This window comes from Mixophyes fleayi, chromosome 1, assembly GCF_038048845.1.
Source record: "Mixophyes fleayi isolate aMixFle1 chromosome 1, aMixFle1.hap1, whole genome shotgun sequence".
Lineage (NCBI taxonomy): Eukaryota > Metazoa > Chordata > Amphibia > Anura > Limnodynastidae > Mixophyes > Mixophyes fleayi.
In genome coordinates this window covers 384,104,434-384,119,060 of record NC_134402.1, presented here as the reverse complement: position 1 = coordinate 384,119,060, position 14,627 = coordinate 384,104,434, and the positions used below count along the sequence as shown (strand labels likewise).

Genomic DNA, 14,627 nt, shown 5'->3' with positions numbered 1-14,627 from the left:
AGACCAGTGGAGGGTAACCTGATTGCTACAATGTAGCCCTTGTAGTAGTCAGGCTGACCTGACTACTACAAGGGCTACATGTGCCTTTCAGCCTACAAAATTTCAAGAATGAAAGCAAAAAGCCAGAAAATGACTACAACATACCCACACATGGCCCCTCACTTAGTCCAAAATTGCATTGCATACCCTCAGACCCACACTAACAAGCCATCAGATCCTATTCTCCCACATGCCTCTCAGATCCCCCCACCTGCCCCTTACATGCCCATCAGGCCTCCCCCCACCTGCCCCTTACATGCCCATCATACCTCCCCCACCTGCCCCTTACATGCCCATCAGGCCTGCCCCTTACATCCCCTTTAGGCCTCCCCCCACCTGCCCCTTACATGCCCATCAGGCCTCCCCCCACCTGCCCCTTACATGCCCATCAGACCTCCCCCCACCTGCCCCTTACATGCCCATCAGACCTCCCCCCACCTGCCCTTTACATGCCCATCAGGCCTCCCCCCACCTGCCCTTTACATGCCCATCAGGCCTCCCCCCAAATGCCCATCAGGCCTCCCCCCTCCACCTGCCCCTTACATGCCCATCAGGCATCCACCCTCCACCTACCCCTTACAAGCCCATCAGCCCCCCCCCTTCCACCTGCCCCTTACATACCCATCAGGTCTCATATTTGATAGTGCAGATATGATAGTTTTGGCCCCACATACATGGTTTATTTGGTCTAGAAGTAAAGTTATTAGTTCACTTATAATGGAGGGAGCCGCACTTACTGGGATGCACCGCCAGCCCGCCTGGCATCCCCCAGCACAGTGCCCTCTCCTTTAACCTCCAAGTCTACACTCTGAACAGAGCAGGGATCGAAATAGGCACCCTGTGCCAGGGAATGGCGCATGCACATTATAGCCACAAAGGGGCCTGACGGTTGGGTAATGGGGCACTGGAAATGCCTGTCTGTCAACATTGAAAGATGGCCTATAGTTTATCCTTAGTACTGTAGCGACTTTGGTATGTTAACTGCAGCCAGAACAATGAATAACCATGATTTACATTATGAATTTGGAAAAAAATAAAGTAAATGTTTAAAAAAGTACCACTAAACCGAAAATAACAGCTTGTCAGAACGGAATCTATGGGAGACGGATTGTGATCATGGAGATATATATTCCAAGACTTCCTGTCAGTCATCCCTATGAAGCAGACAGACAAGCAGCTACTGTTGCACAAAAAGACTGACACTAGACAATCATATCTTGTACACAGCAGCATAGCAAAGATTAAAAGCATGTTACCCATACCTAGGAACTTTTACTTCTATATCTATGAATAGTATTTGTAGTTCTTAGTTGTATATATGAAATCATGGGTTTAGTGGTCTTTTCAACTTATAGTTTATTTTTGAAGTACATACTGGGTTTTAGAGCAGTTGGGGAACCTGTTACAGGAGGGTATTTTGATGTAAGACAGTAGTCAATTCACATTTTTGTCACAATGGTAAATATTGAAGGTGACATATACCTATATTTATGTAACTCTAACTCTCATGTACTCTAACATTTTTTTACAAAAACAAATCTGATTGTATAGTGATCTAATTGTTTTTCCTTTCTAACTTAATCACAGTCTGTATTTTGTAGAATAGTTTATTGTGCACTGAAACAGTTTAGGCAATTATGATTTTTTGGGAGAGATCCTGATATGTATCCACTGTTGGCAGCTGTGATGTGAACAAGTTATGAGTAACTGGTGCCTGGCACTTGTTCAGCCACGTGATGTGAATTTTAGTAGAACTCCACACCCCTGTGTGTACTTGATTTTATATGTAAAATGCCAGAAGAGATCAAATTATAGCTCTGATGCAAGCTTGGGCATCTTGAATTTCTTGTTGGGAGTTATAGTGCAACAACAGCAGAGGTACACAGTGACTTTCTACTGCTCATCAGTGCTTCTGTGCAGCTATTTAGCTACATATTAGTTATATAGGTTTCAAGGCATTACGTAATGAACAGATTGTTATGTACTGTACGCCAGCTAGATATTAAGGTGTGTTCTCATATTAAACTTGTAATATCATGGGTTGGCTTTGCCACGTTATTTCTCTTGTAGCCACTCCCACTAGCAGCAGCAGGCCAATCACAGTAATTGTTATCCCAGGGATTAAACTGCAGGATACTTCTGTCACATTTGCTGATGTCTGTGCAATTACTGTCTCACCCATCACTTATTTCCTGTAGAACTTTTCCTGTTTTTCAGGCTTTCATATATTTATTTATCTGTAATAGATTTTGTCAGTGTCCTGTATCAGCTGCTGGGTTTTGTTTTATTTTTCCTTCCTTCTGTACTAAAGATCTGAGTTTGCAGCTCCAGTGACCTGCATGGTTTTATGTCCCCCAATATTCAAAATTCAGAACACACAGACAGAGCACCGTATATATCCCCACCTCATTAGAATGACTGTTATAATGAAAAGGGGCTCTCCAGTGAAAAATATTTATTTCCCTTGCTCCCATTTATCCCCAGATTTGTTGGGCTCACAGACCTGTATTTCAGAGACTCTAATGTGCTATATTTCAAAAACATGTAATGTCTTACAGAGGCAGCTTGCAGCATGGACACACTTCTATAGTTTTCTCTCTGTACAAACCCCCGCCCCCCCTGTTTCTTTTTTCGGTTTATTTCTTTTTATTTTAGGAATACTTCCATAAAGGAAATCTTCGGATATGCACCACGAAGGTGAAAATACTTTGGTTAGTATTGACCTGACATTTCACTGCATCTCTGTTACAAAGTTTTATCCCCAACCCCAAATTTTGTTATAGAAAGCTGAAGCCCCTCCCATATTTTAAGACCTAATGGGATTTAATGCAAAAAAGTTGAGACTTCAGATATTTGAATTACTGTGACATCGATGGTCTTGCCCCAATGAATGAATCCACCAAAGCAGTACAAGTCCATTTTTGCAGAGTAAGACTACTAGCTGTCAGTCAGTCTGTGTGCAGTTATTATAGATATAACAGTTTCCTACTGTCCCAGACAGTGAATTGTTATTCTAGTCCGACTCGCAGCTGTATTACCATACAAATCGTAGCATTTGAGCAGCAGGGTGGGACTGGGCTTAATGACGCGCTCTCCATGGCCACGTCACCCACACTCTGAACCAGGATCTCACCTCTGGGAGATCTTAAATGTTGGCAAGTAGTGCATGTATGTGTGTATATATATATATATATATATAGTATGTATATAATGTGTGTATGTATATGGTCGTATTCATGCCTGTGATGGGGTAATTAGATTGTAAGCTCTGCTGAGGCACAACTGATGTAAAAGAAAAGAGATGCTCTCTAATGTACTATGTAATGTGTTGGTGCAATGTAACACAAGAAAAGGAGAGAGAATATATTTGTGTATGTTGGGATCTCTAACTTGTACTTTAGTTTTAGTGGAACGTTTAGTAGTAGGCACTGTTTTAGCATAGGGTTGTCATACATACTGCATTGTTTTGAAGACTTAATCATTAAAAGTGTTAACAAAACATTTTGCAATGTCTGTTAAGACTCCAGACCACGGAGAATTTTCCCACATAATTCAAACTAGTAGTCAAATAGAGGAGAACATTGGTAAGCTGTGATCAGTGCCAAAGGCTCAAGACATGGTCTTCAAATCTTTCAACAAGAAGTAGTATATACAGGTCTTCCAGTAAACATAGGTACATTTGTGTAATTTAATGTAAATAAGAGTAAATAAATAACACAGATGATTTTATAGTTCTGACAAAAATTTTACATTTAATCTAATCAAATTGGAATTAGCATCTGATACAAAAATAGCCACACTACTAAGACTCTCTTTGTAAGCAGACCAGAGGTATAATGCAGTATGTGTGTAATGGAATAAAAGTGATATCCTGGACAACAGTTTTAATCCGCCAGCACATTTGATTGACTGTAAGCCAGATACCATTAGAAGATTCGATAGAGACCCAACGTAGGGTGACCTCACTGGCACCCTCTTAACTCAATAAATGCTTTGTTACTGATCTTGGCAGCAATATTGTAATCTTTTGAAATCAGGAACTGAAAAACATCTCTGCAATCTCCCCCTCAGCAGGTCACATAATGTCACATAATGCCCAGAGATGCTGCAGTTCCAAGGGTCAATTAAACCATTTTACCCAGTGGTCGAAGTGGAAATTTAGGGCTCGAAGCTCTATGGATTTTGATAGGTTTCATTTACTTTAAGCCCTAATTTTAGGTGCTAATATAAAAGACATATTAAGCAATTTGTGAGAAAGCAGCATAGGACTTTTCACAAAACACATTATATATTTTTGTAGTCACAGCAGACACTTTAAACTGAATTGTTTTTCTGTTTTAATCTAATTACACCTCACTTTTCTTTTCCCGCACACGGGGCCCACAGACACATAGACCTGCCTGTGTCTTGAGGTAGATGCTGAGAGTGGTGTTGCGTAATGAAAAAAATAAGTAGTAGAACTCCTGGTTTGTTCATTCTGCTGGGGGGAGATTGTTATATAAAAGTTTGTGAGTTTCAGGTGAATTAACATCTATTTTACTATGTGTCTCTATTATTTATTGTTATGCAAATGGCGGCCATTTTGATGCATATGAAATGCACTGAGGCCTTTGTACATAGCTCGCCAGCTATGGCTTCTGAATTGGAGACAAATTTGACCAGGATCTATCAGATGTCAGTCGTGATTGGTTGAGGACTAATGATCGCACAGTCTGTGCAGTAATCAATCGACCACACTTATTGTGCCCCATGGAATCTGGTTGTGCAACCCTATCACCAAACACCTCACTCCAAGTTGGACATACTGTAGATCTGAAATGTATTTATCTGGTGCGTGTTTACACTATAGTGCCCTAAAGTATAATAATTTCTGAAGGAGAATATTTTTAACACCATTTGTCCTACCTATCCTGTTCAGATTCATCAAGGATCATTCATTACTTTTCGTTTGCTGAATGAGCTAGATGTTAACTTAGTATAGCAAATCCAACTTGGACGTATACTTCACTTAAAAATATTTAAAAGTCACGGTCCTGACTGTTTGGGGCATATTCAATTGTTAGTTTTCCGCTCCACGGAAAAACTAGTACAGTTAATACGGTAATATGTAGCTGGATTTCAGCACGCGGCTCAGGGAGCTGCGAGCTGAAATCCAGCGAGTAAATTACCGTATTAACTGTTTTTCCGTGCATGATTACCGTAATAACGGTAATCGTGCGTGGACCGCGAGGTTTCCGCCGAGAATTGAATGTGCCCCTTTGATTTTATATATCTATATATAGCTATATTATATATATATATTTATATATTTTTTTTTTTTTCAGTTTGACCTAGACTAAAAGGTTGACATTGCCTTGTGTGGACAGTTTCATGTATCCCAGCCGTCTGAGGACACCATACACTGACACTAAGCCATGGCTAGTCGAACAGGTCAACCTCTGCGTATCAGTTCAACAATTTTTATTTCTCTTTGTAGCCGTTTTCAGTTTATTGTGTAGAATTTCACAGCTATCCGTCTTGATCTCTCAGTGCGGATGGTTCAGCCATGATGCATGCGACGCAGTCATACTTTCTAGTCACCCTGCATGTTTGAACAAACGTCACCATGTGCTCCTCTACTGCTTTGACTTCCTCTATGTTCCACACTTCTAACGGATGTACTCAAGTTTGCCAATACAACAGGGTTATAAAGATGGTGCCCCGTCTGCTTGATGCATCTATGATTTTTAATTGTGAATAAGATTACATCTTGGGTCATGTGGTCTAGAGGCTTCCAAAAGCCACCGTTGATTGAGCGTCTTTACTCGGCCTGTTCTAGCTCTAGAGACTCGACTCAAGACTTTTTTTGCCAGGCTTTTCAGTTTGTTGCACCTTTTTGGTTTAGCTTACATTTCTTCATATGTCACCACAGGTATTTTCTTGCAAACGAGCCTTGGCAAGCAGTACAGTGCATGAAATCTTCAAGAACCATATTTTTCTGGTAGTTTGCATGGAATCAGAACACTGCATCCTGTTGTTGTTACCTCGGATTTGTGTCCAAAGTAGCCTCTATTCCAAAGATGCATATAAAAGAAAGCTGTTGTCCAGCACTCACAACCAAACAATATATAAAATTCACTGTGTCAGCATATACATAAAGGAGAATTTTGTGCACAATATAGCTATATTGGGGTTGAGCTCACCTGCCAGCGTCATGGCATATCCTGTAGTTGAGTCCCTAAGCTAGTGATACATATTTATATTCAGGGTGTCCCATTTATTCCAGAGATGTCACATTGCACCTTTCCTTCCAGTATTGGGAAATGTACATGCTTAGGCAACTTCAGTCTCATTGCGGGGAACATGTTCAGTACGCCGGGCTACTTTTAATACAGGTATTGTACAGGCAGTACATCTTTTTGTTACACGCTCTGGATCCATCACTTTTGTTTTTTGTAAAGTACTTGGACAGACACTGCATCATATAGTCTGTGTTTAAAACACTGTTGCTATCAGGTAGAGAATTGTGTGTAGTACAAGTCTCTGTGTTCCACTACGCCCGCAGTGGTACTTCACTGATGCTGTTGCTGATGTCTGAACCACTCTCCTCTGAAGGGTCAGAAACATACTAGTCTTCACTGCTCTCCAGGCTATAATCAGTGCCGCCACCAACGCCAATGAGAATATTCATATTTAGACCTCAGGGCTGTATCATACCCCATAGTTCCTACCTACTATTTGGCAGGAGAGGGCTGTGATTGTCTTTCTCTCTGATTCCCGTTATGTTTAGAAAGGAGAGAACGTTTCGACTCCCATTTCTTCTGGCGCACTGAGGACCCTTGTGGTTCTATGATGGGGCAGATGACACTTAATCAAATGTGGTACGTATGATGATACCAGGCTTAATGTATCGCTCTGTGCCGCACAGCAGCCTACCCGGTACCTATCCAAGGTTCAATATCACCCAAACAAATATTCAGAATGAAATAAATAGGTTTATTTTACAAAACAATAGCACCAGACAGCAATATTTAAATAACAAGCCACAACAAATAGCACTACAGTCTGGTGAAGGCAACACACAGGGTATAATGAAAATATGTCACCACCCCTGGAGTGAGCGTTCAGGACAAGTCAGTACTTCAGAGACAGATTTTCCCTTCCCTGTCACCTGGCAGAGACTGCAATCTCAACAGCAGCCTGACTTCAGCGATTGCTGTGTAGTAAATGCCAACTAGATGTTTTGGGAACTGTCTTTTAAAGGCAGAAATGGCCTTCTGAGGAGTTCAAGGACCTGTCTAATTGATCGTTTTTTTTTTTTGCCTTTTTACAGATAGCGGATGAGTTTCTTTTGATAAAATTAGGGACAGATATTTTTTCTGTGGCTATATATCAGAGTTTGTTTAAACAGGAGAGGTCACAATACCGGGACATTACATTTAAATACAAAATGTAGTCCTCTGTATTAACAAAGAACTCTATCTGTGAATCTTTTCCCTATCTTTAACACCAGACCCCCTGGTGTGATGTACATTCATACAGGAATTTGGTGGACAGTATTCCTTATGCCTAGCCTGAGACAATGGGCTAGTCTGCATGTAAGCACAAGATAAGAAAGCTATGCTGATAGACCTATTTCCACTTAAAAATACAATATATACAAGTTTAAATATGTTTTGCAAATATGGGGAATCAGATGATTTAATGAGAGAAATGAGGTGCAGACTGGTTTAGGCGAGATTAATACCTCGTTTTATCACAGTATGAGCCTGAAATTCCACTGACAGCTAGAGGTGGAGACACACATTCTCCTCCACAGCATAAATACGCACACTTTTTGTCTGACAAAAGTCACTCGTTGGGGCATGCCAGATTTTCATGCTGGATAGAAAGGTCTCTTGCATTGACTAGCATAGTCTATTTCATGGGTACTTAGTTTTGTGTTCCCACTACAGCTGAGGTACCCACAGTGTTGATGTCTAAATCCGTCCCTACATAGGAATACAAGTACACACATACAAACGTTTATTACAGCAAAAGTTGCAAGACTGCTCGCCCCCTAGTGGTTTCATTTCATAATGTTTTATACAATAAAATATGGCACACAAGTACTTTCCAATGTATATGCATCCCTTCAAATTAAATTTGATCTGCTGTGTGGTTGTGAAAACATAATTTTAACATTTAGGCCTCAGTCACACCTGCATTTTGAATGTTTTATATGGCAGAGGAGAGCAAATCTTTTTTTTTTTTTTTTTTTTTTGTTTTGTTTTGTGTGTTCAGCAGCATTGGACAGTCAGCATTTAGATCACAAGTGTACAAATTAAACATAACAAATTTTAAAACTACAAATTACAAGTACAAATCCGTATGTCAGAGGCAGAACAGAGTGGTGGACCTGGGGTGCTTCTCATGACAAGGTCGGAGAACTATGAAAGGGAGTTGCTGTTTAGGGTGAGCAGCCAGTGACGTGATATGCAGAGTGGTGCAGCAGATAAGGACTGGTGGAAGAGGAGATATTTTTTCTTTCAATATTAAAATAATTATCATAAACTCTAAACGCAGTAATCCAGGTGCTTTATTTATAATATATTTTGTAAAAAAAAAAAAAGATCCTTTAAGGCGGAAATGGAACTTGTGCCAATCATTCCTCATTCAATGGGGCTGAAAACCTTTTCCCATTTGTCTACATGTTTGAGTTGAGTGGCTGCTGTTTCCGTATCTATCAATAGGTTATATAATCTTAAAAGGAGACCCTGGACGGTAGGTTAGTAAACACAAACCTGTTTAAAATGCCAGTGGCCATACAATTTTAAGAGAAGGAGGGGAGAGAGATTAGGAAGTTTTTTTTAGTTTCGAATTCTAAAATATCATTCGATCCGAGGAGCATAATCTTTATTATAAGTCTGAAAATGAGGACCAAGTCAAGTCAAAGGCAAAGTGAAATCCCACAATGTGCCATGCAGGAAATACCCGATAATCCCACCACAACTGTAAATTGATCTTTTCTGCTCTGTTTGTTCTCGGAAAGCTTAATAGTGATTTTATATTCATCAAATTCGATGTGTTTTGATCAGTTTGGACTCAGATTCTCAATTGTGCTGAGACAAACCATTGTACTGCATGGCTGTATGGTGTAATAGTACAGCCCTAATGTCTGGCAGACCTGTGCCGCCGCTTCAAATGGTGGTTCTTAGGGTAGAAAATCTTGTTCTTGGTCACCTGCCTCCCCATATAAAGTCCAGGAAGAACTTCTGTATGTATTTTTTTTTAGGTTTTTAAAGCAGCTGTCATTGCCACTGTCTGACATGGGTAGAGCCCCTTAGGGAAGGCATTCATCTCTATCGCTATTATTTTGCCTAACCAAGATATGAATAAGAGAGGATGTTCTATTAGCTATAGAAGCTGGGGAACATTGGCTAAGTATTAGTGTTTACTAATTATATATATATATATATATATATATATATATATATATATATATATATATATATATATATATATATATATATCCCTAGGTATTTTATTCTGGCTCTTTTTGCCATTTGAAATTGCTATGATCTTTAAGGAGCTTTAGTTTGTGTTGCAGGGATGTGAATGGGGAGAGCGTCTGACTTTGCAAAATTAATTTTGGAGCCTGAGATTAAACTATGAGTTCAGAAGTTTAAATGGGTTTGAAAAGTGGTGCATGTGTGGGGGGAGGTCAATGGTGAGGAGCACGTCATTTACAGAAATCAAAATTATATTGTGTGTTAGCACTGTGGCTACCTTAATATCCAGGAAAGATCTAATCCGGGTAGCAAGAATATGTTTGAGCCTTTTGCATTTCTTTTGTTACTGACAACTGTGAAATAAGGCTTTAACTTTAAGTTTCCCTCTAAGAGCAAAGTTTTCAAACCAAAATACTATAAGCGAACTAAAGAAATCCAATAAAAGTTATATACTGTGTTATGTTGACATCTTTGAAACTATTTATAAAGCTAGGACTTGTTCGATTGCTATAGACCCCTGGATTCATAAAACAGCAAATATTAAACAATAAATGTAGGGTCTTGTAGTATTTTGTAGAGGGGTGTGTGTTTTTTTGCTTTTTTGAAACCGTAGAATTCATTAAAGACTTTAGCTATTCACAAGGCCTCGGTACAAAATTCCATGACATAAATGTAGGACCTCCTCTTCTGTGAGTTATAGGCCATGAGACACACAAGTTCTCAAGAGTTGGTTGTGGTTGAAACTCTTGTTAATAAAAAAGTCTTCATTTGAACTTCAGCACAGAAGAATTATCAAATATTAAAGTGAGACTGTTCTAATATGAGATATTATATCTGTGTTTCCTCCATATTTAATTTCTAGAGCAGAGGTGCATCCCCTCGAGAAGCGATACACACAACATCTTCAAGAAAAATAATTATTTCTATTTTTTTGTTGGAGGTTAAAACTCTTGGCCTGCGAATTGTCAAATAATCATGATTTCGGTTGTTGAGTAGGCAGTGGCAACGATGAGTGATCTCCTGCAGCAGTGGCTGAATGAGCGGGCATTGGGATGCATAACTACATAGTAGTCCCAGAGCAGTATTTGGAAATCTGTCAGTATGTAGTTTGGCCTGTGCAAGAACAAGGAGAACAGAGGAGAAACCCCAATGCTATCTAACCTAATGGTCCCTGAGGTTGGGTTATGTACACCAGCTCTATACAGCGACCTAGGATTACTGGAGCTATGTTCTGGTAGAATTGGATTGTAGATCCCTTGACTTGCACGCCTGAAAGAATTTCTCCTTTGTAGTGTAGGTTTGACATTGTATCTTGTGGAGGACTCTTTAGCCTGTGGATTTGGCTGTGGGCTCTGTCCATAGAGTACCATTGTGCAGCCTTGTATGGACCTATCTATTGTAAAAGAAGCAAGAGTTATAGGTCTAACTCTTAGGGCTCAATAGCCTCCAAAAGTCAAATCGGATTGAGTATACTTGAGGTCTTGTTCCATTGACTGCTGTTATGTCACCAATTCCTCATATTTATTTTCTAGAGACCTCATGCAGTTACCTAGAATTTCAGATCTTAACTGGCCTAGAGCTGTTTGGACATCTTGGTATATTGTGTTTTTTATTGATTTAATTTCCAATAACATTGTAGCAAAGTCTCAACTTGTTGCAGGGACATCATCTTCTTATACCAGGTTCCCTGTGCTGCAAGTTGGTGGATATAAGGCTGTTTATCAGTTCTTAAGGTCTATTTCCTCATAGAGTTGTCATAGATCTTGGTGTTTTATTTTGTCCATATTTGCCATGATTTCTTTGTACACAGACGACCGGGTAAATTTATATGAAATTATTATATATTTATTGGTGAGAGCACAGGTTCAGGTTTAAATGTGCAGGAATGTATTTTCTGAGGCATGGGTCCAAATATAGGACAGTTAACAATGGAAGACTCTTTGTGTGCATTGTTGGCCGAGAGAATAATTATAAGTAATTCATAAGTGTTGCTGGCATCCTCCTAATATCCAGACTAATGACCTGGATATTCAGGGCTTATCGGTCGTAAAATTACCAGTTCCCAGGTGCTCAGTGCTCCTCACTATGTATAAAGGCTGTGTGAGTATAAAGTATGTGGGGTAGACTAGTAATCCTGAGCTGAGGTGTCAAACCTCCATCCTCAAGGTGATCGCGCATGCACCAGTAATACTTTACCTTCTTGGTTGAAAATTTCAGTCCAGATGTCTTTTTTTTTTTTTTTTTTCTTAACAGCAAGCGTTCTTGGTTCGATTTACTTTTCTAGTGATTTCAAGGTGTTTCTTGTATGACGAGGAAACAACACTGTGAAAGCTAGGTGTCACTATAGGAGGTTTTGTCATGTACAGTTTGTGTTTTAAGGTGTGACTGTTGTATACAATGAAGCTCATTTACATGCACAAGCTATTATTCCCATAGGCACCCCTGTTTACAGGTAAGTGAATGGAGTTGCCAGCATCTGCAGGGTGCACATCTTTACAATGTAATAGGAGGATTGTGAAGCATTGTTTGCTGCGTGCACCTACTCTTGTGCTTACATACAAATACAATATTTTGTGTAGTTGGACACGATTAGTTAAATGAGAAGGAAGGAGTTGAGCAGTGTCTGTTAGGGAGGAGTTCCCTATTTTCTGAGAGGGTGCGCAGCCTTTTTCTACCCACAAAAGCGTCTGAGGTGGTAACTGGGTCTCATCCTATCATTTAGTGAGACACATTTTGCACCTTTGTAAAGAACAACACATTAACACACAAGTGACTCGTGTCAGGCCAGGTATCCACAGGCATTGATTGTGTTAACGTTTACCGCTGGTAAGAATGCAATAGAAAACACAGGTAATACTCAGCCTTCCACTGTGTGTACCTGCCGTAAATGCGTTGGATAGAGCAATATGTGATTCGTAAACTAGAACACGAGCAACCGCAGTACTGGACACGGTGACACCAGAAACGATGGTTTAATGGATGAAAGGGGAATTATGATGGAGAGGAAGGAAAGATAAGAGTTGGAGAGTTTAATGAAGGAAATGATAATAATGAGATGGAAACATGGCGATGATGAAGGTGGAGATAGATGCACAATAGGACTGAAAGCACAGATTAATGCTTTCATTTCATTTACTTAAATAACATAGTGGAGGGATTGTCAGGAACAAATAACATATTAATATACTATATATAAAGTTGTTTAATAAACATAAGCCGAAATGCATCTTCCAACATTTATACATGGTCAAGAGGTTCAGTTGTTGTTAAGACCAAGCACAGGAATGGGGAAGAAATGTGAGCTAAGGGACTGATCATAGAATGATTGTTGGTGCCAGACGGGGTATACTGATCTTCTGGGATTATCATGTTCAACATTGTCTACAGTTTATTTATTAAGGACATAGTACGCTGTGCTGCAGATAAGCTGTGAGAACACTCATAACACTTTGTTAAATACAGGGTTTTGTCTGTGTAACTGACACTTTTTTTTTTTAAACGCGTGTACAAGTCCTAAGTGCTTCAGTGTTGCTAAATTCACACTAAATTGATATTCTACACGCTTATATTTTTTTACTTTTAAAATGTGTCTCCATTGTATATACATCACTTCAACAAAGGATTCCAAGTATTGACTTATTACTTATTTTAAAGGGTTCTAGTTTCATTTTATTCTGACAAATGTCACTCAGTGCATTCCTCCTGCTTTTTGGCAACAGTACTACACAATATGCAGTATATGTTCTCCAGAATTCAGCATATGTATACTATTGTATTTCCCACTGATGGCATATTTTGCGTAACTTGTCATTTCAGAAGTTCCAAGACATTGAAGAGGCACATCTCATCCGGGTGAAAGAGATCATAGGCTGCTATTCTCATTCTGTCAGTGAGGTCCACATACAGATAGGCCAGGTAAGTTTTATATCACAGGATAAATCCAGCTGACTGTGATAACTTTCTGGATTGTGCTGTCTCTGAGGAGATTTTTGAGGATCAGGGTGCAGACACTGTCTCCTGGGGTAAACGGGGCACTTTTCTACACTGCAGTCCAATGTCCTGCTACAACTAACTTCAGCTAGTTTTATTAAAGATGAAAAACAAAATAAAACCGCAAAATAAATCCTGGCTTGTCCGGCTCTAACTAATCCATTTGGGAATACCTCTCGTAGTGTGGAAGGACTTAATGTCCAGCTCACAAGCAAATAAGTTTACTTCACTTATGAACAAATAACTGTTTTCACTCTCTATGGAGGATTCCAGCATCTTTTCCCCAGGTAATGAGAGAGACTGACTGAGCAAACTGACAGCCTTTTATACTACACCTAGGAGGTGCGACTATTAATGAGCCTGCAAAAGATCTCAAATGAGTATGATGAATGGAGGCTATCCATGTTTCTCCATTCACTCCAGGAGATCTTTTGATCCAGCTCTTACTGATTTTGCCAACGTTTCTGTATCTAATATATAAATGTCTAGTGGCGTGTGTTAGTCTGTCTGTGTGTGTGTGGAAAATATAAAACCGAGCTGCATCGCCACCTGCTGGGCAGAGTTATACACTGACCTACTAAATTGTTAGTGTGTGTGGGGAAAAAAAATTCAGAAAGGGCTGAAATTTGGTATACTAAGATGTTTTTAATTTGTTAATTGTTAAAAGTGTTTATAAAGATTTTAAAAAAATATATATATATTTTTTGAAGGAGAAGTGACAGTGGGGAGTGGTTGGTGGTTGAGGCCTGGGCTATGGCCCAAATGCATGACAAGAACCTTTTTAACACCTCAAGTAGCTTGATCTGACTAGAATGCATGAGTATCATGCACGGGTTAACTTGTGTGTGTGTGTGTGTGTGTGTATGTATATATGTGTATATATATATATATATATATATATATATATATATATATATATATATATATATATATATATATATATATATATATGTGTATATATATATATATATATATATATATATATATATATATATATATATATATATATATATATATATATATATATATATGTATATATATACTGATCAGCCACAGCATTCAAACCAGCAGAAAAAATGGGCAGGTGTAAGGAGCTGAGCGACTTTGACAAAGGCCAAATTGTAATTG

At 39.2% G+C, this 14,627-nt stretch overlaps 1 protein-coding gene across 1 annotated transcript in view; it reads left to right on the top strand.

Annotated features, from left to right (window-relative positions):
- Nucleotides 1-14,627, top strand: part of FCHO2 (FCH and mu domain containing endocytic adaptor 2) — a 96,448-nt gene that overhangs the window by 34,168 nt on the left and 47,653 nt on the right. Inside the window, exon 7 of the mRNA XM_075179943.1 lies at nucleotides 13,326-13,424. Coding sequence (XP_075036044.1) covers nucleotides 13,326-13,424 — 99 coding nt within the window. The remainder of the gene's footprint in view (nucleotides 1-13,325; nucleotides 13,425-14,627) is intronic.